The sequence below is a fragment of the Aplidium turbinatum genome, chromosome 12 (genome assembly GCF_918807975.1).
Source record: "Aplidium turbinatum chromosome 12, kaAplTurb1.1, whole genome shotgun sequence".
In the NCBI taxonomy this organism is placed as follows: domain Eukaryota; kingdom Metazoa; phylum Chordata; class Ascidiacea; order Aplousobranchia; family Polyclinidae; genus Aplidium; species Aplidium turbinatum.
The window spans coordinates 24,390,950-24,416,997 of NC_137483.1; the positions used below are offsets into that span (position 1 = coordinate 24,390,950).

The window sequence follows — 26,048 nt, forward strand, 5'->3', positions numbered from 1 at the left end:
ACATTTTCAAAAAAAAAAAAAAAAAATCAACCTTATATTATACCTTGATTACAACTAGAATTGAATGATGACGCTACCAGGCATGTTTCTATTGAAGGCACTCACTTGAGATGCATCTGAGCCGGTAGTAGCAAGGAGCTACAAGCGGAAGTCTCATTCCGGCCATTACATGAAGCATGTTTGGCTACGTCAGGAGCTCTCAACCTTTGACCCTTTGCATTGACGTAGAAGGTTCGTACAAAGATGACGCTAGTTTGGAGCATGACGAAGAAACGTTTCTTGTGAGACCTTGCAACTTTTGGGACTGAAACCTTGTCGCAGTGGCAATGAGAACAACAAGGCCCAATTGCAAAACATTCCCAAGAGTTATACGTTATCGCTGAGGGAAAACGCTACACTAGAAGCACATTAGGATGTACGTACTGAGACATCTGGCCTCAATTCCTATCCACTCTCCCTGCGCGCCGCATGTTATCGTGAACCTGTTGACCCCCGCAGCCAAGTAGAAGTCCTGCACGCATTCGAAGTCTGCACTAATCCCAAACCCTGTCCCGGTCGGGGTTTGCAAGAGAGCGCTGTGGGGAATGGTGACGTCAGCGGGGCAAAACACCACTGAAATATAATAAACACAATGATGTCTTTGTGACAAAACAAAGAAAATACCTTCATAACTCGACTCCACGGTAGGATTACTACAGTAGTGGGCATCTATACGCTACAGACTACTGATGAACGCAGGAAGTCCAAATGTTTGAAAAGTCGAACTAAACACGAAAAATGCTATGGATATAATGTCAACTTACATGCGCAAGCTCTTGACGAGGCGGGGGGTTTCCACTCTCCTGTTTCAGAACACACAGAGACGGCGCTGGCGTTCAAGCGGTATGCGGCCACACATGAGTACCTGGAAAGAAAACAATGTTGTCTGCTTTAAACGGAAAACGATTTCACACCATTCATGTCCTGTCATTGCAATTTTACAATATCAACGAAGGACTAATGGAAAATGATTTCAATCTTAGCGTTAGCAGTAAAAACAAAATTTGTACGCAACAATTGAACATAAGTGGACGTGGAAAGCAAGGGACTAGGTCAGTGTTTGCGGTCATAAGATTTTATTATATTCAGATAAAGGGTCAATTAAGTAAATATATTTGTAAACCTACAACACGGCAACCAGGGAGGACATGTGTGTGCCGTGTTCAACTGTTCAGTGGGATACTGGTGCCGTGTTCAAAGATACAATCATATAACTTTCATAATCTTTTAAAGAATTCACAAATAAAGTTTCCAACAAGGAAGAAGTTGAAGAAGTTACTGAAGTTGTCAGAAACAAACAATGCAGTTTGCGGCACCCACCTGACTGTGTGGGGGTAGGACAAGCCAGACACGACGAATCGAGCGTTCTTCAGCGGCTCCGGCGGATCGCACGTCACTCCTGCAGGATTGGCAAGCTTCAAACATACAAGTCAGCCCCGACATTGCAACACGTTCATCACCAAGTGGTCACAACGTAAGATTGTTAGCAACAAGCTATTGCGTCAACCGGACTCAGAGCATACTCACGGATGCAAGTGAGGCTTTCGACGTCCATATTCCACAAGCCGCTACGCTGACAAGTAGCTACCTTGACGTAGACATCTTTGTCAAACCAGTAGCCTATGTCGCAACTGTACTGAACGGTGAAGTCAACCTCATAAGAATCCTCAGTGACGGCGTCATTCTTGGTCAGGTAACCATGCATTATTGCGTCAGGACGTGAGCAAGTTGTCACTGCAAAAGATTACTTCGTTTGCTCACTCACTAGACCTAGCTAGACAAAACCAGCGCATGACACAAAGCACTATAGCAGTTTGTTGATTCCTGAGGATCTGGAAACGGTTGGCAGCCAATTTACAAAATCAACTGATTTTATAGTATTTACAACAGTTTTTAAAATATTTGAAATCACAAAAGTTACCAAATGGTCCACCACTTTACCTTTCCAATGGTTTTGTTTTTCAACTTACATGCAAAATATTAATACATTATATCAACACGTGCCAAGTTTTGGTTTATCCTTATCTGTTATTGTCGCAGCCACCAACTAGTGTGCCTGGGATAGTGATAAAGTTGCATGCAAGATTGACAATTAGACTCGGGTTGATCCAAAACACCTGTACAGTTGAGATGTTGCCAGTCGACACTCCAATTGCCGTTCCCCATGCAAGTGGTGACGATCGCCTGCTGTCTTCTGTCAAACTCGGTGTTGTTCTGGCACTCATACTTCATCCGCACCCCGTATGCGTAGAACAGCTTCTCTGTGCTGAAGTGTGACAACATCATGTCAATAAAATCTGTGCAAAGTAGAACAACCAACGAAAGTCAGTGAAGTGAGTTTTGTACAAATCATTATCTTGACATGGTAGATATGGAGATCGCTATGTCTACGATAGCAACCCCACCTCAATGCGAGGAGACGATAGCAACCCCACCTCAAAGCGAGGAGACGATAGCAACCCCACCTCAATGCGAGGAGACGTTATCAACCCCACTTCAATGCGAGGTGACGATAGCAACCCCACTTCAAAGCGAGGTGACGACAGCAACCCCACCAGAATGCGAGGTGATGACAGCAACCCCACCTCAAAGCAAAAAGACGATAGCAACCCCACCTCAAAGCGAGGTGACGACAGCAACCCCATTTCAAAGCGAGGTGACGACAGCAACCCCACTTCAAAGCGAGGTGACGACAGCAACCCTATCCCAATATGAGGTGATGATAGCAACCCTACGCCTATTCGAGGTGACGACAGCAACCCTACCTCAATTCGAGGTGACGACAGTAACCCTACCCCAATTCGAGGTGACGACAGTAACCCTACCCCAATTCGAGGTGACAACAGCAACCCTACCTCAATTCGAGGTGACGACAGTAACCCCACCAGAATGCGAGGTGACGACAGCAACCCAACCCCAATGTGAGGTGGCGACTGGCGACAGCAACCCTACCCCAATGCGAGGTGACGACAGCAACCCCACCCCAATGTGAGGAGGCGATAGCAACCCTACCCCAATTCGAAGTGACAGCAACTCCACCCCAATACGAAGTGACGCCTGAGTTGTTCCCTAAGTTTTCAGCAGATGTCCACATACAGATCATCCCAGGCCAGACTTACCCATGGTGGTAAACATTGATGGGAAAGGTTATGGTGAACTTTACATGCAAAAAAGCAGTTGTGCAGATGAACATGAAAGAAGTATCCTTAGACAGATAGCAAACCCACAACAATGCTTCATATAAGAACACAATGCAATGCTGTCACTTGGTGGGAGGGCTTGAAATTTATCGGAACAACTTGTCAAAAACACCATTGAGACCAGAATCAGTTTTATATAGTTGCTTGGTAACAGTCCTAGATTTTACAAGAATTCACTGAAGAAATCCAACAAGAAACACTTCACTACTCAATCCGACTAACATTGGATCTTGCGTTACGACTTGGTCATATACGGCAGGAGGTAGCATGGTACGGGTGGCCCACTTGATCTCTGGAGGAGAAGAGCATTTTACACCTGCAACAGAACGTACATCAGTCACAACATTGCAAAAAACACAAATGTTCAGCAGGTTGATCGGTCGCAAAAGCTGCAAACAAGCCTTACAAGTGCTTAGAAACAGAGCCAGTATTGCATACCAACCATAACGACCAACGATTACCCAGTTTATCAGGGCAGTGATTTGTGAATAGTCACAACAAAACCAAGCATAGTCAACAATGTCCTTCTGCCTTCACTGCAACGCCACAACGAATGAGCCATCTGTTGTATGTGCAGTTGTGCACCAACAAAGCTACCACTCACCACTTACCAATGCATCGGATGTGTTCACTGAGAGACTCCCAGAGACCTTCAGCAGAACAGCGCACAGTAGTCTGTTTCTCGAACAGACCCTCAACCCAGTATCCCTCCATGCACTCCACAACCGCCATGTTGCCATAATCCACGCCGTTCGACGCGCGGACGGCCATCGCGTTAGGAAAGATCCCAGGATGGCCGCATTTCACAACTGGATGGGAACACAGCATCCATTGGCGGATTACAACAGCATCCAATAATAGGATAAATAATACACCTTTTTCAGGGAACATTTAAACGATCACTCTACAATAGTCTGCTAACAAGGAAGGTGGCAGGTGGGGGAAGGGGTTATATCAAGGGACAACCCCCTCCTCATTGAACAAAAAATAGCGGAGTATAATGACCTCAGATATCGCGCCACTTCTCTTCGCCTCGTAAGCACACATGTCAGTTCATGAAATCCTATTGTTTGCTGTTCGTTCAGATACTCACCTACACATTGAATGGATGACGGGTCAGGGCTCCACTTGCCGTACTGGTCGCACTGACTCAGAACGGAACTTACGCCGATGTGTATCCAGTATCCAACCTTGCACAAGTATTGTGTGTACGACTCGTATAAGTTGTCCGACTCGACCAGATAAGTGTCCGGTACTAAAGGGGGTTCCCCGCAACTTAAACCTGGATGTTGAAAAATAACATCAACAACAGGTAAACAATTAAAAGGCGAACGAGTGGTGGGACGCATGCGTTTATTAGATGGTGATGCAAATCCTTATAAACATACATTCGGTGGCTATGAAGCCCGGAACGTTGTTATTAGTTTAGAAGTGCAAGCGAGTGTTCCATCGTGATAGGAGAGATCGACTTCCTTGGAACATCTCACTCTGAGTGGTTGACCACCAGCCTCAAAATGTCCTTTTTGTAATTTTTAAAACTAAATAAGAGCTTAGAGCAACCTGTATTAACCGGGAGTGTTGCAATTGACTGCTGAAGCAAGGAATGTGATATGAATTGCTGTTGAGGCCATTGTCGCATTCATGTAAGTTTCATAGATAACTTAGAATTGTGTCATAAAAGCGGACCTTCTAGTCAATGAACTCTTCATAGTATTAATAAAAGTTGCTTTCGTGATAACCGTTTTGATATTGCAGGTACTTCATGATACAGAACCACCTTTGTAAAATAAAAAGACACTGTAGCAGTCGGGTATTAACGATAAGCGGAGGGACTTCTTTTATTGTCGCACTTGATTCCAAACATTGAGTGCCTCTTGCATGAAAAGTTTCCAAGATTCTCTGTTGTTTGGACGGACTAGACATTCTAAGCCTATTATGGGGGTGCTAGAGTCAGAACAGGCCAAGAAACGCTGACTTGATGAAATGTTTAAGAGAATGGCCAAATCTATTTGAGGCAAGTAACGAGTAGATTCTGTGGTTAATCTGCTCGTGGAATTCTGCAAATATTTTGTACTTTTTGAAACAATCTTGTTCTTGATCTCCTGAGGATATTATTTGGGAGGCAATTCTGGGCGATCCTTTACATTGCCGTCTGGAAACGTTGGATCGTCCGGTGTATAAAGCTATTTGAGAAAAATGTGAATACTGTAATATTAACGACGACCTTTTAGAGTAGGCTGCACGTTAATTTAAACAGAAACAGAAAATCCTGGCTTAACATCCAGTACCGATCATTTTCTGTTTAAATTAACGTGTAGCCTACTACAAAAGGTCGTCGTTAAATTACAGTATTCACATTTTTATTAAATTTATTGATGCTTTTGTATCTGCTTTACGTGGATCCTCGATTGACTTTACGTTGATACGGGTTTAAAGCAATCGCCCCCCCTTTTTTAAGTATAAAGCTATGACTTGTTTTTACGAATTTGATAATTTTCAACACTTCGATGAGAGGCACCAGTTAGCTCAACGGCCAGCAAACGGTTGTCTTCCTGACATTGGCGTGATGAATCAACTTATGTAAATAGCAACTAACTTTACAATGTGAAGAAGGACGCGTTCTTTCTGGCTATCAGCACAAGGCTGAGCTCAAGAAAAGTAACATAACTTGCTGCTAAGAAACATAACTTTACATTGAGTTAACATTAATATGAAACTTCGCTGGATGTCATAGATTGCATTGAAATAGTTTTATTTAAGAAATAAATTCGTCGCAGAATTTCAGACACGGCCAATGTTATAACTTAAGAACAGCCACACAACTTCAAAAGTAGAGCAGCGTAAGTTGAACCTTACGTAAACATATCAGTCCAAACGGATCCGGCTCCCACTTGTTATGGTAGGTACAGACCAGCTGGGTGCTGTTGGTGAGGTCCAAGTTGCGGCCTCCCATCCGATAGCCGGGCCGACACACGACCCGCACAATGGACTGGTAGGAATAGTCCAGGCCAATGAGGATTGAGTTGCTCGGTAGTGGGGAGGGTCTGCCGCATCTGATCACTGTGGAGGAAGAAGATCGTTGTCACAATGGAGAAGGCGGTCTATGATGTAATATTGTGACGTGCACAATGCGAAAACAATGCCTGAAGTTGGTGAGAAGTTGATTGTGACTTTAACATCATTCCTAATTATCGACAATGGAATAACTAGGATAGCCACAAGGTTTGAAATTTCGTCCATAAAGTTGTGAATGTGGTTTTAAGATCGGCTGTTCATTGAGCAAAATGATGCCGCAGTGCCACTACCTGGTTTTATTTTTGCAAGCAACTTCTATAGAAACCGGTAGCATTTACGCTGCAAAGCTGCTTCCTGGTTACAAATCAAAATAGACAATTTGACGAGGACAGGTGCAACTCACGTTTGCAGTAGAGCGCGGCTGGGTGCGGATGCCACATCGCATCGTCACGGCAGGTTACCGATACTTTGTGCACACCCTTTGTAAACCACCTCCCCCTGTTGCATTTGTACAGAACCACGGCCCCGTAGAGGTACTCCTGTGACGGTCTCGCCGTATCTTCTCTAACGGAGTCGCGGATGAGGCCAGGGTCAGAACACTTCACAACTGAAACGCAATATGACGCATTAGAACTCGTAACGGCAATGAAGTATATGCGCAAATAGAGTTACTATTTACGAGAGACAAGATGGGACGCCATCTGCAAGACCCAACCGAGATGAAAGCTTTATTTTTCCAAAGATTCATTTACTATGCATGGAAATTGGCAACCACGCGTTTAGAGTGCGGGTGTCAATAACTACACCCTAAACAACCAAAAGTTGTCCTGCTTTCCATGTTTTGGTTATAAATCCGGTAATTTAATAAGTTACGAATCAAACAACTCTACGGAAAATCTCACTATAGCAGGAGAAGCTGACGGGGTCCGGAACCCACAACCCTCGTTCACTGCAGTAGGTGTCCTTCCATTTGAGACCGGGTTTCATCCAGAATCCAGCATCGCATACGTACCTGCACATACAGCGACCTCAGTGAACCTAGCAACGATGCTTCACAATCATACAAGTCAATATCAACGCGTAACAAGAGGTATGACATAATAAGCCAATGCAGAGGCATGTATAGTGCATAGTATATACACTGTATACGTGTTCAATGGCGCGGGGGTGTTGAACAGGAAAGCAGGATGACAGTATCTTACCTGGCCAAGGTGTTGAAAAGGTTCCCCCCAACAGCTGTCACTGATGCGTTTGCAACACTAGGAGGGTCTCCGCAGTTGATGGCTGGGGATGCAAACAGTGAAGATTAGACAAGTGCATGTTATAACACCCTGGAGAGTCGATGTTGTAACATTTATGGTCAGACATATCAATGACCAACTTTGTCCATCATCTCTGCTGAGTATGATGTTCACTGCCACGTTAAGTGAAGACCAGTCCACAGCACTCTGGGCCCGATACTCTTGATCGAAGTACCGAAAGAAATTGAAGGCTTGGAAAGAGGTCTTAAGCCGGCAACCATTCAAAGCAGGGCTACCGAAGAGCAATCATCGATTTTAGATGTTGGTTACCAATAAACAGCTACTTTAATGCAAATTGCGATACAAAACAATTACAAATGATGCTGCTAAATAGTCGGCAGCTTCAGACACCGCTGGTATAACTTAATCGAACTAACTGTCACTATTTACATAAACCTTAGCAGCTGCTTGAAGCTACATTAGTTTTAATTTTGATAAAGAAAACGTGTTTTTACGAAGTTTTTCTATCAAAGTTGAACGTGGTGAGTATTGAAGATTTATCACCTGTTGAACAAAATGAAACCAACTTCTGAACCTCTAGCAACTACTTGTCAGTATCATAACGACAAAATGTTCTCTTTCAAAAAGCATAAATGACACCAAGTGGAAACTCACGTAAACATTCACTGAAGCGGTCGCCTTCCCACCGCTTGGTGGCACCACACGTCACCGTTATGTCAAGGACGCCAGACGCGAAGAAAAAGCCTCTGTCCACATAAACATGTTTTTATCATTATTCTGTTGCAAACAACAAAGCGAAACGTTGCTTCAAGGCTGCTTGGCTGACAGTCCGACCTTAACATACAGGGTTTGAGGCAAACCGCGCATTGCAAAAGCATAGTCAGAAATAGTCCGAAAACGATCAGTGCTAATCCTGAGGCCCCCAGCAGCAACTCTCAAAACATTGACCCACATAACGCAGCAGTGCACGCATCGCCAGAGGACCGATGACGAAACAATTGTACCGGCAATCTTACATACTTGTAAAGCTCAAAATCAATGAATCAGCGTGAACGTACACAGGGCATCCAATGATCAACTTTGTTCCAAACTTGTTGTTCTTGATGTTTCCTCGCTTGACAATGGCACTGGGGGGTACGGCATAGTGGGGGCACTCTATCTCCTGACAGGGAAGCTCCAGGGGGTTGGGTATCCACGTCTGCATATCGGAACACCTGCAAACATGGTTAGTAGAAATGACAGTGATGAACTCGATGTTGTACAAAGACAAAACAACCAATGACTTAAAAAGTCTGTTGCTATATGTATGGATGGATGTATTTCCACACTGTTTCGCCATGTACGGGCGGGGGGCAACTGCAAAGATGGCTCTTCGTTCAGTGGAATTGAATGGTTTAATGATTTTCAGGCATTTAAAAAACGAACTGCAGCTTCATTCTACCAACTAAGTGACCGGCCAGCAAGTGGTTCTAACCATTGCAAGTGCACTGAGAATAAATACTCCTAGAATCACTATTTAAAATATCACAGGAGTTCATGAATGATTTCACTGTATCTCGAGTTTTAAGGAATATTTCACTTGAAATAATGAATAGCAAAACGTGGTTTACCTACAGCGCGAAATCAATTTAATACCGAAGACGCGTAGTCGGGAGTCTACTCTTGGTATACAATACTTTATAACATCGACTAGTCTCCACTGCAACACTGCCGAGACGCAGCCCACCTTTACCTTGATATGTAAGAATTCCTCCCTTTCAAGTATTCGTATCCTGGATCGCAGGTATACTCAGCAGTGGCCGCGTAGCCGACGTTGAGAAAGTCACTCTCGACCTTTAACAAAAGAAACAATTATGATGGTCAGCATTGATGCGCCCGTCGTCACAATAGCGCACCCACCTCGGCGTTAGCGATGGACGGGGGCTGCCCACAATGCACAGGAATGCAGTTGATCAGAGCTGGGTCGGGATTCCAAGCCCCATTCTTCAGGCAGTTGATCTTCTGCGAGAAATGAGGCTGTTGGAATCGGCATAAATCGAGTTCAACTTCTTCGTGTCTGTGATAACATAAATTACGTCATCGTTTCGTACCGCAGCGTCAGCGCTACAAAGCCATTCATGTATTGATTGGTACATAGCAGGATACATCAGCTGTCAAATATGCATCAAATCAAACGGAGTATCGAACTCTCGCAGTATCCACCAACTTGAGAGGTTAATTTGTTGTGACAACTTCGCATAAAAGTGATTTCATAAAAGCAGCTTTATAAGCATCTGACCTGTCACTGTAGTCGATGAACTCCAAACCTTGGTGCTTGTTGCTGCTTGTGTGCACCAAACCGGTGTCCATGTCCACAGCCAGGTAGAACTCCGATGTCGAGTTCAAATACAAGATCAAGTCACTTACGCTCTGTGATGGAACAGTAGAAAGTTAATGAAAGCAAAATTATGGAGAGGTGCCAACTTAGTATAAAGGGAGACCAACTGTTCAGAAGTGACAAGTTCAAATGCAATACTCCATTCTTTGATGTTCCTAGAGTTTGATTTGATGTAAGACGTTGGAATCGATAAAATGTCACCCACTCAAACTTAGCATACAACACCAAATGTGAATTTTGTAAGCGTCTTCTTCAACATCATTTATCAAACTTAGTCTCCATAAAATCTAATCATAAACTTCGCATCAAACGCACAAGGTGTCATACTTTCATCTCCCACTTGCATGCTTCTTCACATGCTTTCTACATTACTTACATGCTTTCTACATCACTTACATGCTTGCTACATCACTTACATGCTTGCTACATCACCTACATGCTTGCCACATCACTTACATGCTTGCTACATCACTTACACGCTTGCTACATCACTTGCATGCTTGTTCACATGCTTTCTACATCACTTACATGCTTTCTACATCACTTACACGCTTGCTAGGTACATCACTTGCATGCTTGCTACATCACTTGCATGCTTGTTCACATGCTTTCTACGTCACTTACATGCTTTCTACATCACTTACACGCTTGCTACATCACTTGCATGCTTGCTACATCACTTACATGCTTGCTACATCACTTACATGATTGCCACATCACTTACATGATTGCCACATCACTTACATGCTTGCTACATCGCTTGCATGCTTGCTACATCACTTGCATGCTTGCTACATCACTTACATGCTTGCTACATCACTTGCATGCTTGCTACATCACTTACATGCTTGCTACATCACTTACATGCTTGCTACATCACTTACATGATTGCCACATCACTTACATGCTTGCTACATCGCTTGCATGCTTGCTACATCCCTTACACGCTTGCTACATCACTTGCATGCTTGCTACATCACTTACACGCTTGCTACATCACTTGCATGCTTGTTCACATGCTTTCTACATCACTTACATGCTTTCTACATCACTTACACGCTTGCTACATCACTTGCATGCTTGCTACATCACTTGCATGCTTGTTCACATGCTTTCTACGTCACTTACATGCTTTCTACATCACTTACACGCTTGCTACATCACTTACATGCTTGCCACATCACTTACATGCTTTCTACATCACTTACACGCTTGTTACATCACTTACATACTCTCTACATCACTTACATGCTTGCTACATCACTTGCATGCTTGCTACATCACTTGTATGCTTGCTACATCACTTGCATGCTTGTTACATCACATACATACTCTCTACATCACTTACATGCTTGCTACATCACTTACATGCTTGCTACATCCTTTGAATGCTTGCTACATCATTGTATGCTTTCTACACCACTTGCATGCTCGCTACATCACTTGCATGCTTGCTACATCACTTACACGTTTGCTACATCACTAGCATGCTTAATACATCACTCACATGCTTGCTGCAACACTTGCATACTTTCTACACCACTTGTATGCTTGCTACATCACTCACATACTTTCTACACCACTTACACGCTTGTTACATCACTTGCATACTTGCTGCATCACTTAAACACTTGCTGCATCACTTGCATACTCTCTACATCACTTACATGCTTTCTCCATGACATGCATACTCTCTACACCACATACATGCTTGCTACAGTACATCGCTTATATGCTTGTTACATCAATTGCATGCTTGCTACATTACTTGCATGCTTTCTACATCCTTTGCATGTTGGCTACATCATTGCATGCTTTCTACATCACTTGCATGCTCGCTGCATCACTTACATGCTTGCTACATCACTTACATGCTTGCTACATTACTTGAATGGTTGCTACATCACTTCTCTACATACATCGCTTACTTGCATGCTTGCTACATCACTTGCACGCTGGTTGCATCACTTACACGCTTGCTGCATCACTTGCATGCTTGCTACATTACTTGCATGCTCGCTACATCGCTTGTATGCTTGCTACATTGCCTGCATGCTTGCTACATTACTTGCATGCTTGCTACATCACTTGCACGCTGGTTGCATCACTTACACGCTTGCATGCTTGCTACATTACTTGCATGCTCGCTACATCGCTTGTATGCTTGCTACATTGCCTGCATGCTTGCTACATTACTTGCATGCTTGCTAAATCACTTCCGTGCTTGCTACATTATTTGCATGCTTGCTACATTATTTGCATGCTTGCTACATCACCTGCATACTTGCTACATCATTGCATGCTTTCTATATCACTTGCATGCTCGCTACATCAATTGCATGCTTGCTACATCACTTGCATGCTTGTTACATCACTTACATGCTTGCTACATCACTTGCATGCTTGCTACATCACTTGCATGTTTGCTACATCTCTTACATGCTTGCTACATTACTTGCATGCTTGCTACATCACTTGCACACTTGCTACATCACTTGCATGCTTTCTACGCCACTCACATGCTTGCTACAGAGCCATAGATTCCTCGCACTAGTGATGTTACAAGACTCAAAGGTAAGGGCTATGAAGGGGGCTGCCAAAGTGGGAAGCTCAATTGCCGCTAAGCACCTCCTCGTGGTGGCATCCACCAACTTCATCGCCTTATCCTCTCCCTTGTATTGTTCCCAGTGGAGCTGCAGCATGTTTGAACTTCCACAAGCGGTTTCTGATGCAAGTATTCTCCCGTTTGTTTCTAGTGATCAAACAAACGACATGGTTTATTGTACATTTCTAATTTACTGTACTTCATTCCCATTGCTACGTAATAACGCTGAACCCGTTGAAGTATTTCCAATAACAAAGTCTGGTGTTCGTTTCCAGGCTTATCGTATTCACTTGCTGCAAATATAGCAAGATACTTTACATCAATTGCTGACCCAGCCTGGTCGAAGAGCGTTGAACGTGTTTACAACCAACGAGGTAGTGGCGAGAGCAACCTCCTCACACTTATCACCTTCGGATAAACATAATCCATAAGAGAGCACGTAAGGGGAGAAGATATACTGCATATAACGACCGGGGTGGCAGTGGTAATTTATCCTCCTTCCGGGCTCGTATGGACCGACATTGTGCTGCATATCGTTGTCAGTGTTTGGAACATCTTCGGGTAACTTGCAATGCAACTCTGACGAAATAAGAATGTTCATTAACAGTGTCAACAAACCAGCTACTCCTCAGCTGGAGCATAACTAATGAAGGTGAGTCAACCTATTCCATTGTTCAATAATCCCAAAAGAAACCGGGAGGATGAGCACATGTTTATGATTATTTGCCGCACTTGATGTATAGCGGTGGTTTGTAAGACTTTTTGTAGTCGCATATATTTACATATTACAATATACAATATTGTCACATATTACAATATACAGTATTGTCACATATTCCAATATTGACACATATTACATATTATATCACATACACATGTCACATATTACAATATTGTCACATACATGTATTTACAATAATAATAATCTTGCAAACTCTTTAAGTTTAAACTATTGGTTATTACAAAAAACTACTCTACATATGAATGTCACTTTTTAAATTTTAATGTCTTTTCAAACACTCAATACACTCACAGGTCTTTTAAAACTTCCTATAAACCCCTTGGGGTAAGTAGACCACTAGACCAGGTTAGTAAACACTGCTTGATAAGATGGTGGTTTCAGAAATCTTACTTCATGAAAAATATTTACAACCATATTTACACTGTCAGTGAGGTGTGCAAGCATAACAATGAGTTTGAATTTAACAATGAGTAACTCACCCACGTCCACCATTGCCATACCTATTATGACATAACAAATATCAACTCACCAACACAATTGTAATCTTTCGAGTCAGGTACCCATCGCCCGTGGTTATTACACTTCAGAGTTACTGTTGTGTTGGCTTCTTCTGGCAAAACGTTGGACTCTCCAGAAAACTTAAGCTGGTATCCTTCCTCACAAGACATCACAGTGGTCTTCCTGTCGATGTGTTCCCATACAGTGTGTCCTCTGTCGACTGGAGGAGGACACACGATCTCTGCAAAAATAGCTATGATGGAGTTTATGAAGTCGACGTTATTGATGCTCGCACACCTGCGCTGAGATGTCTTCAAGAACATACAAAACAAATTAAAAAACAATAAAAGTATTAACTTTTTAACATTCGGAGCAAACTTATTTGAATAAACTATTTCTATTTGAATTAACGAACCAAAGTCAACACTCGACTTTTCTTATGAGACGTATTAGTAAGTATCATATATGTATAAGTATATTGTGAGATGCGCATATTTCAAAACAGCACCCACCCCAACAGAGCATATTCTCGGGATAAGGCTCCCAGTTCCCATGTTTGTTGCAGGTGGCTGTCAGACTGTATTGCTGGTAGCCGAACCAGTAGCCAAGACGACAGTGGTATGTAACATTCTGTTTGTACTCGAAGGAGTAGGTTTCCAGAGTGGCGAACTCGATGTATGGGGGAGGGTCGCACTTGATAGCTGGGAACACCAATGCAAACGTGGATGAGACTTGGAAAATATTCACTTTGTTTTGTTAAATTTTAATCTTACCACAAAGTAACATTTTTTAAATTTTATAAAAGTTATAACTGGTACTTGCATTTTATTTTCAGTAATTGGAGAAAAATGCTAATGAATTGTATGAGAATGATGCTGCCATACATCGACCATAACGCCCTCAAGCCACTTTTACAACAAACACGCACAAAATGGCTTCTTTCTTGTCAAGTTACACACTCCATTGTGACCACAACAATCGAAGCGAAAAGTTTTCTTAAAGTTATTTTATACAATGATGCCAACACAATATTTATAGCTATATTACAATTATGTCAAGAGAAGCTTTTACTATATTTTGATTGAATTAACTTATTGAAGTGTTAACTGCCATGAACGTCGGACGATTGTGATGCAACAAAGCCATGCAATATTCTTCTCCAGTCTTGCTAATACGTAAACTTTAACAAAATGGAACAATTCTAAGATTTTGAATAGGTTTACTAACCCTTCCGAAGCAGCCAGGCTTGTACAATCACACTCTGAGTGTCACATTCCCAATTAATATACGTAGTTCGGGCGACAAGCTACAACTATTTAATTGCGTAATTTTGCTGTCATGTTTCGACGATTATTGAACTATAGTAAACTTTAGTTACGCAATCTGCTTTTGTGAAATCTGCTTCTAGAAAGTTTCTGTCTACGTGACATTTTGGAAACTTCTTGTTGCTGACCAGAAAAATGAATTCCTGTGATGTGATATTACCCTAGTCTCTGGAAGGTTCTGGTCCAAGCGAAGCAGTTATAAATAGCCGCGTGATGTAATTTTTATTATTAGAGTTGTGTTAAGTAGTGGTGTATATTTGCAGTATATTATATTTTATTGTTAAGTATATTTGACATTTGCTGTTCAGAATTTGATAATTTTCATCTATCATCTCACAAGTTGAACCATTCGACCATTTATTTGACTGTTTAACGTTTGATTATCCCAATAAACTACGTCATCAATCTTCCCAAAGTCTGTATACGTGCAAGAACTGGAAAGAATTGTGACAGACATTGCATTGGATCCACGTTAGGTCAAAACCTGTGGGTCGGCGCATTCAAGTAAAGAAGGCCCCAGGACAAATAACGAACGAAAGAGTTTAGGTTTCATTCCTCTTTGGTATGGTCTTAGATAGAAGCCGATTATTATTTCAAAGTGCTCAATTGTGACTAACAAATAATCAAAACAAATGCGTGGGTCAAAACGAAGATATACTCACGAACACATTTAATCGTAGAGATGGGAGGGTGCCAGGTTGCATAGCCGGAACAAACAGCGTCTAGGGTGAATCTGCAGAGCAACATAGAAGGAACACCTTCATTGCGATTGAAGCCTCATCATATTTCGTCACTCATTACCACGGAATCGGGTTGCAGTCCTCACTCAGTCATGTACCGAAAACTCGGTTATGATAACAATAAAAGTTACCGCTCGAGCACCCACCGACATCCTCCCATAACAAGCCCAATACACATCGCGTCTCAATCACTGACAGCAAATAGTTTTAACTGCTAATTTTGTACAGACGCGTGGAACTGATGTAATGAGCGCACAGAAGTCGAAGCAACTTACGTTTTCCCACATTGAAATAACAATCATTGCAGCAACTCAACGAGAGCTATTAGAAATTAGCTAAAGATGAGACATGAGCGATGCTGCACTTACTTGTTTTTGCCGAACCAGTAACCAAGCTGGCAGTGGTAGGTAGTGATCTCGCGGAAAAGTAATCCCTGAACTGTTTTCTTGGCGAACGCTATGTCCGGAGGAGGAGGACAGTCCACCACTGGAGGAAAAAACATATCATCAGCAAGCCATGTAGTGAAGAAGCATGAAACACATCACCTAGTCATGTAGTGAGGAACCATGAAACACATTATCACCAAGCCATGTAATGAAGATGCATGAAACACATTATCACCAAGTCATATACCGGTAGTGAAGATGCATGGAACAACATTATCACCAAGTCATGTAGTGAAGATGCATGAAACACATTATCACCAAGCCATGTAGTGAAGATGCATGGAACAACATTATCACCAAGTCATGTAGTGAAGATGCATGAAACACATTATCACCAAGTCATGTAGTGAAGATGCATGGAACAACATTATCACCAAGTCATGTAGTGAAGATGCATGGAACAACATTATCACCAAGTCATGTAGTGAAGATGCATGGAACAACATTATCACCAAGTCATGTAGTGAAGATGCATGAAACACATTATCACCAAGCCATGTAGTGAAGATGCATGAAACACATTATCACCAAGTCATATAGTGAGGAAGCATGAAACACATCATCACCAAGTCACGTAGTGAAGATGCATGAAACACATTATCACCAAATCATATAGTGAGGAAGCATGAAGCACATCATCACCAAGTCACGTAGTGAAGATGCATGAAACACATTATCACCAAGTCATACAGTGAGGAAGCATGAAACACATCATCACCAAGTCACGTAGTGAAAATGAACGAAACACATCATCACCAAGTCATGTAATGAAGAAGCATGAAACACATTATCACCAAGTCATGTAGTGAAGAAGCATGAAACACATTATCACCAATTCATGTAGTGAGGAACCATGAAACGCATCATCACCAATTCATGTAGTGAGGAAGCATGACATTATCACCAACTCATATAGTGAGGAAGCACATGGGCGAATGTAGGTTCACTTTTGCTCCAACGCTTTACCAATGACCGACTTTATGATGTTGCAAAGTGAAAAAATGTTTACTCACAGAAGCAGAACAGAGTCTCTGGTCTCGGCTCCCACTCCAGATCGGAGGTGCACAAGATCTCCTGCGTAGAGAATTGTGTTGACAAAATACAAGGCTCTCAAAATTTAACTTGTATCATTGGATGTCATGTCTTGTGTATTGCAAAAACGTTTTATGAAAAACAAATAACACAGAAAACTATTTCACCTTTTCATGCAAACCACAAGACAGCGCCAGCAACTTCCATGCAGTGTCAGGCGACTGTTCGCTGGGCATTGCAACTAATTTATTAAACAGAAATGTTGTTTTTTTCTGCGTAAACAACGTCACAAAGCATAACTGTGACAATGCATGTTGCACAATAAAGATGTTTACTCATCTAATATCAGCGTGAAAACACCCGACTGCTTGAAGAAGTAGGTTTGATTAAACGTTAAAATTAGGAAGTGGGATGGATGGATGGTCATTTTATTTTTGTTTGGATGCGAAACGTACACAAAACAAACACGTACAGTGTGTATCCAATGAGAGAGTGCGAAAGACCGTAGCCCTGAAGGCGTAGGAGGTCGTCGAGTCTGCACTCTTCATTCAAACAGTTATACATAAGAAAGTATTGCGTTTTTAATAGCAAAGAAGTAGTAGAAGAATAGAAGTAGGAAAATGTTTAAATAGTAAATAAAATTTTTGGTTTTTGACTTCTTCTAGAACATTTCATTCTGCTGACTAGTGATTACACAAGCTACGGCCGCTTATCGTGCATGAAAATTGCATTGCATACATTCCTATGACAAAGGCTCCAGCTAGCACCGCATACATTCCTATGACAAAGGCTCCAGCTAGCACCGCATACAATTCCTATGACACAAGACCTCAGCTATCATTGCTCCTCTCACCTGGATAAAGATGCCGCGTCCGAACCAATATCCAGGATCGCACTCGTATGATGAAGATCCGAGATAGGAGTAAAGAGTGTTCATGCCCTCCTTGAGAGTGGCACGGAAGATGTCAGGAGGACGGGAGCAATGCCATCGCATCTCTCGTCTGGTGAGGAAGGAATTACAAACTAAGAGCGAGATCATGCAGGGGATTGCAACACATATCATGCACATACTTGCAAATGTACTTTGCCGAAAGAGATGAGTCCCTCTCGAGGACTCCTTCCCTGGTCGTGTTGTCTAACCATATAGCTACCGCCCACGGGATGTCGATCAGGCTGCGGGGTTCACCTGGAAACAAAACAAATCACTATCTTCACCGACCATACTCGTCCAACCACCAGCAACCAACCTTTGAAGCACCATACATCTGCTCGTAAAGGAGTAGGGCTGCATACTTTCACTCCACCCCTGGGAGCACTAGATTGACAAAGAGGGTCTTTGTAGCCCATGACAGAATAAGCAGCGTTACCATCTACCCACGCGCATGCGCAAGAAGATATATCCTGCAATATAGCAGATCATGAAACACCTTAAAGTTATAAAAATACAATAACTTCAAATAAGTTCAAACGTAGACAATGTTCCTCTCGTGCCCAACAGCAATGCAACCACAATGTAAATCGTTACATGCTTGGCTGATTGAGGGAGTTCATTACAACCTCTTGGCAAGCTTCAAACAGGAAGTTCAGTGTACTCGTAACACCGTAAACTAGCTGGGAAATTGAATGATGCCAGTCTACACCACATAGTACAACCAGCTGGGCTACATACCCGAGGGTGTAGGCATGTTCAATTGAGCATGCAAATGCACCATCACAGGGGGATGACTTACGTCCTTTTCCAGTTTATCTACAAGTTGCTGCTGAGTAGCAAGTTCAGCAGCGTTCTCTCTGCACTTGGCTTGCGCTTCGGCATAAGTGTAGCTATTCCCATTCGCAACTTTGCCTTCCCAAAGCAAAAATGCATTGCCTGGAATAGTCAAGTGATGATAGAAACAACCAAATATTGCGAATTTCTATTGGCACTATAGTCCCAATACTCTTATGGGTAGTACAGTAGTTGCACAGAAATCATCAAAACAAATGTACAAACGATTCTAATGCAGTCTTTGATATAAAGCACACAACTATGAAGAGTTTGCAATGAAGTCTCGAGGAAAGGCAGCATCATCATTACACTAATGATTGTGAGCAATAACGATGAAGCAACAAAACACATGGATACCTGTGAAAGTGATGGAATGATGGCATACGTCATAGTCCGATGAGTTAAGCACCCAGCGAGAGTAGTTGCCAGCAAAGTACCTGCAATGAACACGGGCCTCATCAATCCTTGCAATGACTTCTTTGGTGAAGTTCATTAACGATAATCGAAGTACCCCGCAATGATCACCATCACACTCACCCTCCGCCCATTTGAACCTTGTCCCAAGGCTCGCTGACGTCATCAACAAAATAGCTATTTTCTTGGAACAGAAGTTTTAGCGACGATTGCCCTCCGTGCCTTCTGCAGCCGACAAACTGTAAGGCATTGTTAACATCGCACTTTTCAACGGTTGCAGAACTCCTCAATTCTTCCTTCGTGTATCCATTCACAGGGAAGCCTGGTCCATACAAGAGACAATGTGGTGGAAAGCAATCCTTGACGTCACTTCTTTCACGACAAACAATGAAAACGGCAAATCATTGTCAACAAGTTAGTGAAGTTACACTTTGCAAGTTACAATTGTCAGACAACCAACCGGTAAGGCACTTTCCGGTGGCGATGTTGTACAGGTGGTAAGGGGATATCCACTTCCAAACCATCCGTCGGCGCGGGTAGTCATGGCAACCCCGATTTGCTACGAAAAAGCTCTTCGCGTCCGCATACATGCATCTGAAAACCACTACACTATTATGGATAATGTACATTGTACAGGCTATACAAGTTGAGATTAGAAAATTCTACGCATTGCAAAATGTTTTCCAAGCACCGCTCGAAAGCATGACTCTGTAAACATTTCGCTTGCAATTTTTTTAGGTTCGAATGGCCTTCGTGTTTGTCCATGCAAAATCCTACAGATAGGCTATATCTGGAAGGGGTTTTCGATCGTTGTTACGTCGTGTTCTGGAAAACCTCTTATGACACATCATTGTCATCGTGGTGGGACTTTATCAATTACTCGACACGTCCATGCACAGCCACTCCATCTCCGACCGGGCACTGGACAGGTCCACCGGCGTCCAGCTCAGCCGCCCATGGACAAACGTGGCGAGGCCGTGCTTCCGCCGACAGCCGCGCCCGCGAGTGTGAAGTTGGGCAACACCAACCCATCCACAGATGTGCAGTGGTCCCCTGGAGGAGAACAACGAGAGCACGTTATTCAGCGGCCAGGCACTCGATGACGCTGAGCCCGCAGGCCGCAATGCCCTTGGTGTTCAGCTGCAGTACGGTGGGTCGTCGGTACTTTTCGACAGAGGGGCTGCCGTGCCCTGAGAAGGGCGTTTCCCTATCCACCCTGCGCTGAACCCGGGACTGGTTTGCTCGAGCGTGACAAGCTTCGCTTCGCATATCTTCTTTTTTCTTGAAAATATGGTGCTGATGGGAGGGACCACAAGAAGGTGCTTGTTCTTCTCGCACCGACGAGACTGCTGAGTGGCTGAAGATTTCCTGCCCTCCAATCTAGCCTGGAAAGATCGCTCATACGCCATCATCATCATCAATTACTCAACATTACTATTCCAAACAGATCAACATATTCGCTGGTTCAAGTGCAATGATCCATTGATCCTGTATCATGTTGGTCTAAGCCTGATAGCACTGTATGTATTTAGGGTGTCCCACTTTTAGGCGACTTTTCAGGAAAATTAGATTTGGGTCAAATTCTGACTGGATTTTCGTCACTGATTTCAAAAATGACGTTATTTTTTCATTGTGACGTCATCTTGATGTGCCAGCTAGCGTATTTTTGCTATTTTGACCTTATCACGAATATGGTAAGAGCTGGAGTGTTGGAACTTGCGCCAAAATGACCGGAAGGGACGATTTCCTATTTGTTGTCAATACGGTACAATATGAAACGCTAACTGCAACAGAAAAGGAGTTAGTTTGAAAAAACTTGTTTTTGCTAATTTTTGGACAAAAAAATGAGAAACACGGCAATTTTGCTACAGTGACGCTTATATTTCGATTGTTAAGCTGCGCCACCTTGTTTAACAATTAAGTACAGTGGTAGTAGCTAGTGAAGTAGTGGTACACACTCTTGAATGTCTCTTCCATGTAAATGAGATTTATTTTACACACGCAAAAAGCTTTTTGGAAGGCAAAGTGAAAGGCCCTAACGCATACAAAGATGGTGGTTTGATAAACATAATTAAGAAAATACCAAAACTTAAGCCCCAACATCTGAACATCCGACAAGATTGTAAAGTTTCCACCACAGCTATTACCGCAAATCATTTAAAAGCCAAGATCTCATGGTTTTCTGAGCACAAGAAAGAATGTAAAGATTTATCTTTTCGGAGCGACCATATGTGTCTTCTTGCTCTGGCAACTCATTTAGTGGTGGATGTTCCAGGAAATTTGAAACCCCTACTTTTTTATCGTCAAGAAAGCGTTTCCCATGCGCGTTAGATAACAACAGCGAGTGTTTACTTCAGAATTCTGATTTTTGGGTATTGTGTTGAGCCTCAGGATATCCCTATACTTCAACGTATGGTTTCTTTCACTATTTGTATTTGCCAGCATTTTCGGTCATCCATCTTAAACCTTCCGCTGCTGAAGGTCCTTCAATTGTACTGTTTACAAGAGATTTATTACTTGCATATAAATATGTTGATGAACCAGTATTCAACGCTGTTCTGAAACATTTTGTTAAGCATGCATCCCAATGGTTGAGCCCTAAAAACGTTGCTTTAAGTTCTCACGCTGAAGCTCCGCCTTTTGCTGCTGATGCGGTAAGATAGAAAAGTTTTCCAAGAAACGTTGATATCGAGCAGACGCTTTTGAAGCGTGGCAACTTACGTGATTTTTTCTCCAAAGAAGTAAGATGGCTCCATGCAATGCATGTTTTTCATCTCCATCAGCGTTTTGGTGTATGATCGACAACAACAATCGGGGAACAGAGCGCTTCATTGGCAGACTGAAACGCGTTGTGAACGGCTTGATTCGAGATGACCAAGATGATTTGGCCAAAACAGACTTGCGCATTTGTGCTTCTTTGCACGGTATGGTGTGATAAATAATCCCATTGAACTGTGTTGTGTTGTTGAGTGGTGGTTTTATTTGATAGATCTTTGAACGAAATGATCAGGGGTTTAAAGTTAGCTAGTATTAGTAACGGCAACATGCATGTAAAAATCAATGCTGAGGCATATAGCCAATTGTAAATACAATATGCTAGACTGCTACCACTGTACTTAATTGACAATGTGGCGCAGCACAGCAACTTAACAATCGAAATAAAAGCGTCACTGTAGCAAAATTGCCGTGTTTCTCATTTTTTTGTCCAAAAATGAGCAAAACCATGTTTTTTCAAAATAAGTCCTTTTCTGTTGCAGTTAGCGTTTCATATTGTATTGACAACAAATAGGAAATCGTCCCTTCCGGTCATTTTGGCGCAAGTTCCAACACTCTAGCTTTTACCATATTCGTGATAAGGCCAAAATAGCAAAAATACGCTAGCTGGCACATCAAGATGACGTCACAATGAAAAAATAACGTCATTTTTGAAATCAGTGACGAAAATCCAGTCAGAATTTGACCCAAACCTAATTTTCCTGAAACGTTGCCTAAAAGTGGGACACCCTACCTAATGTATATACGGCAATAGAGACCAAGGTCTCACTGTAACAACAAAAACTTAAAATCAAACAAATGTAATTAAATGAGACCAAATGAAGTGTATAGGCAGTTATTGTAACTTTGATAGCTTTCAAAAAACAGCCCTTCCAGTGGTCAAGGTCGGTACTGCTGACGCAGAATGTACAGAATCAACACGATGGCAATGCACACAAAAGTGGTCACCTTTCATTATAAGCCAGTATCTCATCAAACTGCTTGGTGAAACGGTTGTGCATATAATGCATGATGTAGAAGTTCACCTCCAGGAAGGGGAGGTAGTTCGCGCCCTTCTTCTCGGCGACGTCGAATCTGTTCAGCGCGTTCTCCGACCTGACCAACAAGTAACAGTGGTTGCAATGGAAACAAGGAATATTCTTCTGGTTGACCAAACGCGATGTGCGACAGTTCAGTTAAAATAATTCCAGCAGGATCCTGCTTTATGTCATTGTTGGAATAATCTGACAGTGGCGTCATAGGTGAACATGTAACATCGCACCTGTAGTCCCGCCACTGGGGATCAGTGGCTCTGGGTGTCTTCTGGTGATGACGGATACCCACCCAGTATAAAGTGTCTTTGCCGTGGATTGCCTTGCCTTCCGTCAGCAGAAGGTTCTTGAGGAAGTCGAACTCATGCTTGTCATCGATGTCCGCCATTAGAGCGTCCTGTGGCGCGATCAACAATTGAAAGTGACAAATGGCTACATGATGCAAGCACTAACAGAGCGACGTAAAGCTTAGGGTTCTGCAAACACAATATTTCCACAAGAAACTATACAACTGCAACAGTGCACTTGGCCAGCCTGTAACGGTGAAAACATTGTTGAAAATCTTCCTGTTGTCATTCGTATCTAGACTAATAACAGGCGGTTGAAGATTTAGATAAAGACGAGGGAGAGGCAAAGGGTCAATCTTCGTGTCCACCTTCAAGTATGCAATTACGTGCCAAGACACAGCTATGTCTCTCAATTGTCGAACTGGTGTTTACATCGCCAGTACGAACTACTCATAAGGAACATTGCTAGAAGACCCTTCAATGGATCTCCTGAAGTGCCAGGGTTCTGAAGCAACAACTTGCCCCACTTGAGAGGTGACAGGCACCGATTGCAGCTCGTAAACGGGGTGGTCGCCACACACAGAGCGTTGTTGATGGAACCCGAAACATGCGTCTAACTAACCTTCTGGTGTAACCTCGGATCTACTAACCTTACTCTGGCAGCCTGCCTTTGCGTCTTCATAGTTAACTTTATCGTCTTGCACCTGGAAGCAGTAAGTCCTGAACGGCATCCAGCCATCATCGCATGTCTGGCTGCATTCCTCTAATTGGTTTTCCTCAGGCTCCCACTTCCCAAACTCATTGCATCGATACTTTACTGCAGATCAAAGGTTAACTTTTACAACTTAAGCAAAGAAAGAAATTATAGTAAATATTAAAAAACGTGTTTGCCTTTGACGAGCATCGATCTTAATGAAGCTTTGAAAGCTGAAGAGACTTACCATCGACAAGTTTGTATGTTTGTCATCATTATTTACTTTCCTCTCATCGGCCGCGGTGCGCATCCCATGAATGAAACGTATCAATTGTTCACTGCTTCATATTATTCTAAAAACAATTCAAATGTTCCTGCTTTTACTTTCCAATTAACTTGGACATACTTGAGGGCTTCCCAGGCCCGGCTAATGTTCCCGACTTGCAGGTGAACAAGGAGTAGTGGTTGTACAACTTTGAAGATGTGGTCAGGTCGGCGCCAGGAACGGTGATTGTGATTTTATCGCAAGTCACAGCTGAAGCACAAGAAGGAAATAGAGTCACAATAGGGGGAGCAGAGGGGATAAGACAACAAGTGGAAGTTAGCGCCGCCTGACGACGACAAAAGTCTAATTTCCTCTAGGTGGATTAGCCACAGGTTGCACTTGATCGACGCGCGGGATGATGACTCCTTGTGCAACGTCAAGTAGTTTTGTGTTGTCAGTGAAAATGCAATTATTTGGAAACGAATACTTCTTGCTGAAATTACTTTTCTGCGCATACAATAACAAGTTTTGACATTCCAAGCAAAGCATTATACAGAAGAAAAAAAAATTGCAAGCGATTTTTATTTTACCCTATTGCGCATCCCTGGTTTGAACATATGCTGAGATATGCAAATTGATAAAGAGTGCAAGTCATAGCGTGAAGGCTGACAACTTAAGTTGTATATCGTGTCAACCTACCTATGCAAGGAGCAGGCTCAGGCACCCACAATCCTTCTTCACATTCCATCTCCGTCCTTCCAGAGTCTTTGGACAGCCAGTATCCACGGTGGCATTGCGTCACGGCAATGCTCCCCACCTCCACCGCCCAAGTGGTGGCTGAGAAGGTGTGGAAAACAGTTTCTGAATGTGGGAGCCCTTCAGGAATGGAAGGGCAGGTCGAATCTAATGAAAAAAAATTGATTTCATGTTTTGTACTCTAAATAACTTTGTTGTGTTTTTATATAGCGCTGTATCCAGCGCAGATATGCGTTGCTCCTCAGCGGTTTGCAAAGTAGACAGGGTCAGTGCTGCCGTATAGAAGCGCAGCTGAGTACATTATTATCCTGAATAAACCTTAAGTTTGTTGGTTTCGCATCGTACCGAGCATAACATCAGTCACTGTATTGAGGAATCGTACTGAGCATAACATCAGTCACTGTATTGAGGAATCGTAAAACGATTAAAAAAATGTAGTAACGCTACTTGGTAAGCTTTGCTAAAACCCGGGTTTTTATTTATGTCGTAGTAGTTTGTAACAAAGTCAAATCTCCACCGAAGGTGCACTTATGATTTGTCCGATCGTTATTCATGTCGAAAAGGAGACGGTCAACGTCGCATTGTCAGAAAGGAAACGCTACACTGCTTGTAAATGGCTGCATGAGGCGTTTTAGTTTAAACTTGCAAGAATACAACTACAATACATATACCATGGTGGCGGAACGGTACCGCGGATGAGATATCATTCTAGCGGCATGGGTTCGACACTTGGTGTTGACAACAAACAATACTACAACTTGTAAGTATGTTCTTGTGCAA

The 26,048-nt window shown here is 42.7% G+C and overlaps 1 protein-coding gene across 1 annotated transcript in view; it reads right to left on the minus strand.

The window, feature by feature from the left end:
• Positions 1 to 26,048, minus strand: part of LOC145780708 (uncharacterized) — a 105,426-nt gene that overhangs the window by 44,209 nt on the left and 35,169 nt on the right. Inside the window, exons 30-65 of the mRNA XM_082592328.1 lie at positions 25,212 to 25,415; positions 24,654 to 24,782; positions 24,204 to 24,370; positions 23,497 to 23,663; positions 23,184 to 23,330; positions 19,921 to 20,054; positions 19,584 to 19,782; positions 19,404 to 19,483; positions 19,012 to 19,148; positions 18,529 to 18,682; positions 18,353 to 18,467; positions 18,135 to 18,282; positions 17,263 to 17,323; positions 16,172 to 16,289; positions 15,726 to 15,796; positions 14,251 to 14,439; positions 13,770 to 13,979; positions 12,907 to 13,077; positions 12,413 to 12,645; positions 9,795 to 9,925; positions 9,416 to 9,572; positions 9,249 to 9,349; positions 8,575 to 8,730; positions 8,171 to 8,262; positions 7,457 to 7,538; positions 7,157 to 7,266; positions 6,658 to 6,861; positions 6,096 to 6,299; positions 4,333 to 4,521; positions 3,851 to 4,048; positions 3,462 to 3,555; positions 2,157 to 2,305; positions 1,567 to 1,773; positions 1,360 to 1,438; positions 804 to 904; positions 424 to 612 (exon numbers count right to left, since the gene is read on the minus strand). Coding sequence (XP_082448454.1) covers positions 424 to 612; positions 804 to 904; positions 1,360 to 1,438; positions 1,567 to 1,773; positions 2,157 to 2,305; positions 3,462 to 3,555; positions 3,851 to 4,048; positions 4,333 to 4,521; positions 6,096 to 6,299; positions 6,658 to 6,861; positions 7,157 to 7,266; positions 7,457 to 7,538; positions 8,171 to 8,262; positions 8,575 to 8,730; positions 9,249 to 9,349; positions 9,416 to 9,572; positions 9,795 to 9,925; positions 12,413 to 12,645; positions 12,907 to 13,077; positions 13,770 to 13,979; positions 14,251 to 14,439; positions 15,726 to 15,796; positions 16,172 to 16,289; positions 17,263 to 17,323; positions 18,135 to 18,282; positions 18,353 to 18,467; positions 18,529 to 18,682; positions 19,012 to 19,148; positions 19,404 to 19,483; positions 19,584 to 19,782; positions 19,921 to 20,054; positions 23,184 to 23,330; positions 23,497 to 23,663; positions 24,204 to 24,370; positions 24,654 to 24,782; positions 25,212 to 25,415 — 5,277 coding nt within the window. The remainder of the gene's footprint in view (positions 1 to 423; positions 613 to 803; positions 905 to 1,359; positions 1,439 to 1,566; positions 1,774 to 2,156; positions 2,306 to 3,461; positions 3,556 to 3,850; positions 4,049 to 4,332; positions 4,522 to 6,095; positions 6,300 to 6,657; positions 6,862 to 7,156; positions 7,267 to 7,456; positions 7,539 to 8,170; positions 8,263 to 8,574; positions 8,731 to 9,248; positions 9,350 to 9,415; positions 9,573 to 9,794; positions 9,926 to 12,412; positions 12,646 to 12,906; positions 13,078 to 13,769; positions 13,980 to 14,250; positions 14,440 to 15,725; positions 15,797 to 16,171; positions 16,290 to 17,262; positions 17,324 to 18,134; positions 18,283 to 18,352; positions 18,468 to 18,528; positions 18,683 to 19,011; positions 19,149 to 19,403; positions 19,484 to 19,583; positions 19,783 to 19,920; positions 20,055 to 23,183; positions 23,331 to 23,496; positions 23,664 to 24,203; positions 24,371 to 24,653; positions 24,783 to 25,211; positions 25,416 to 26,048) is intronic.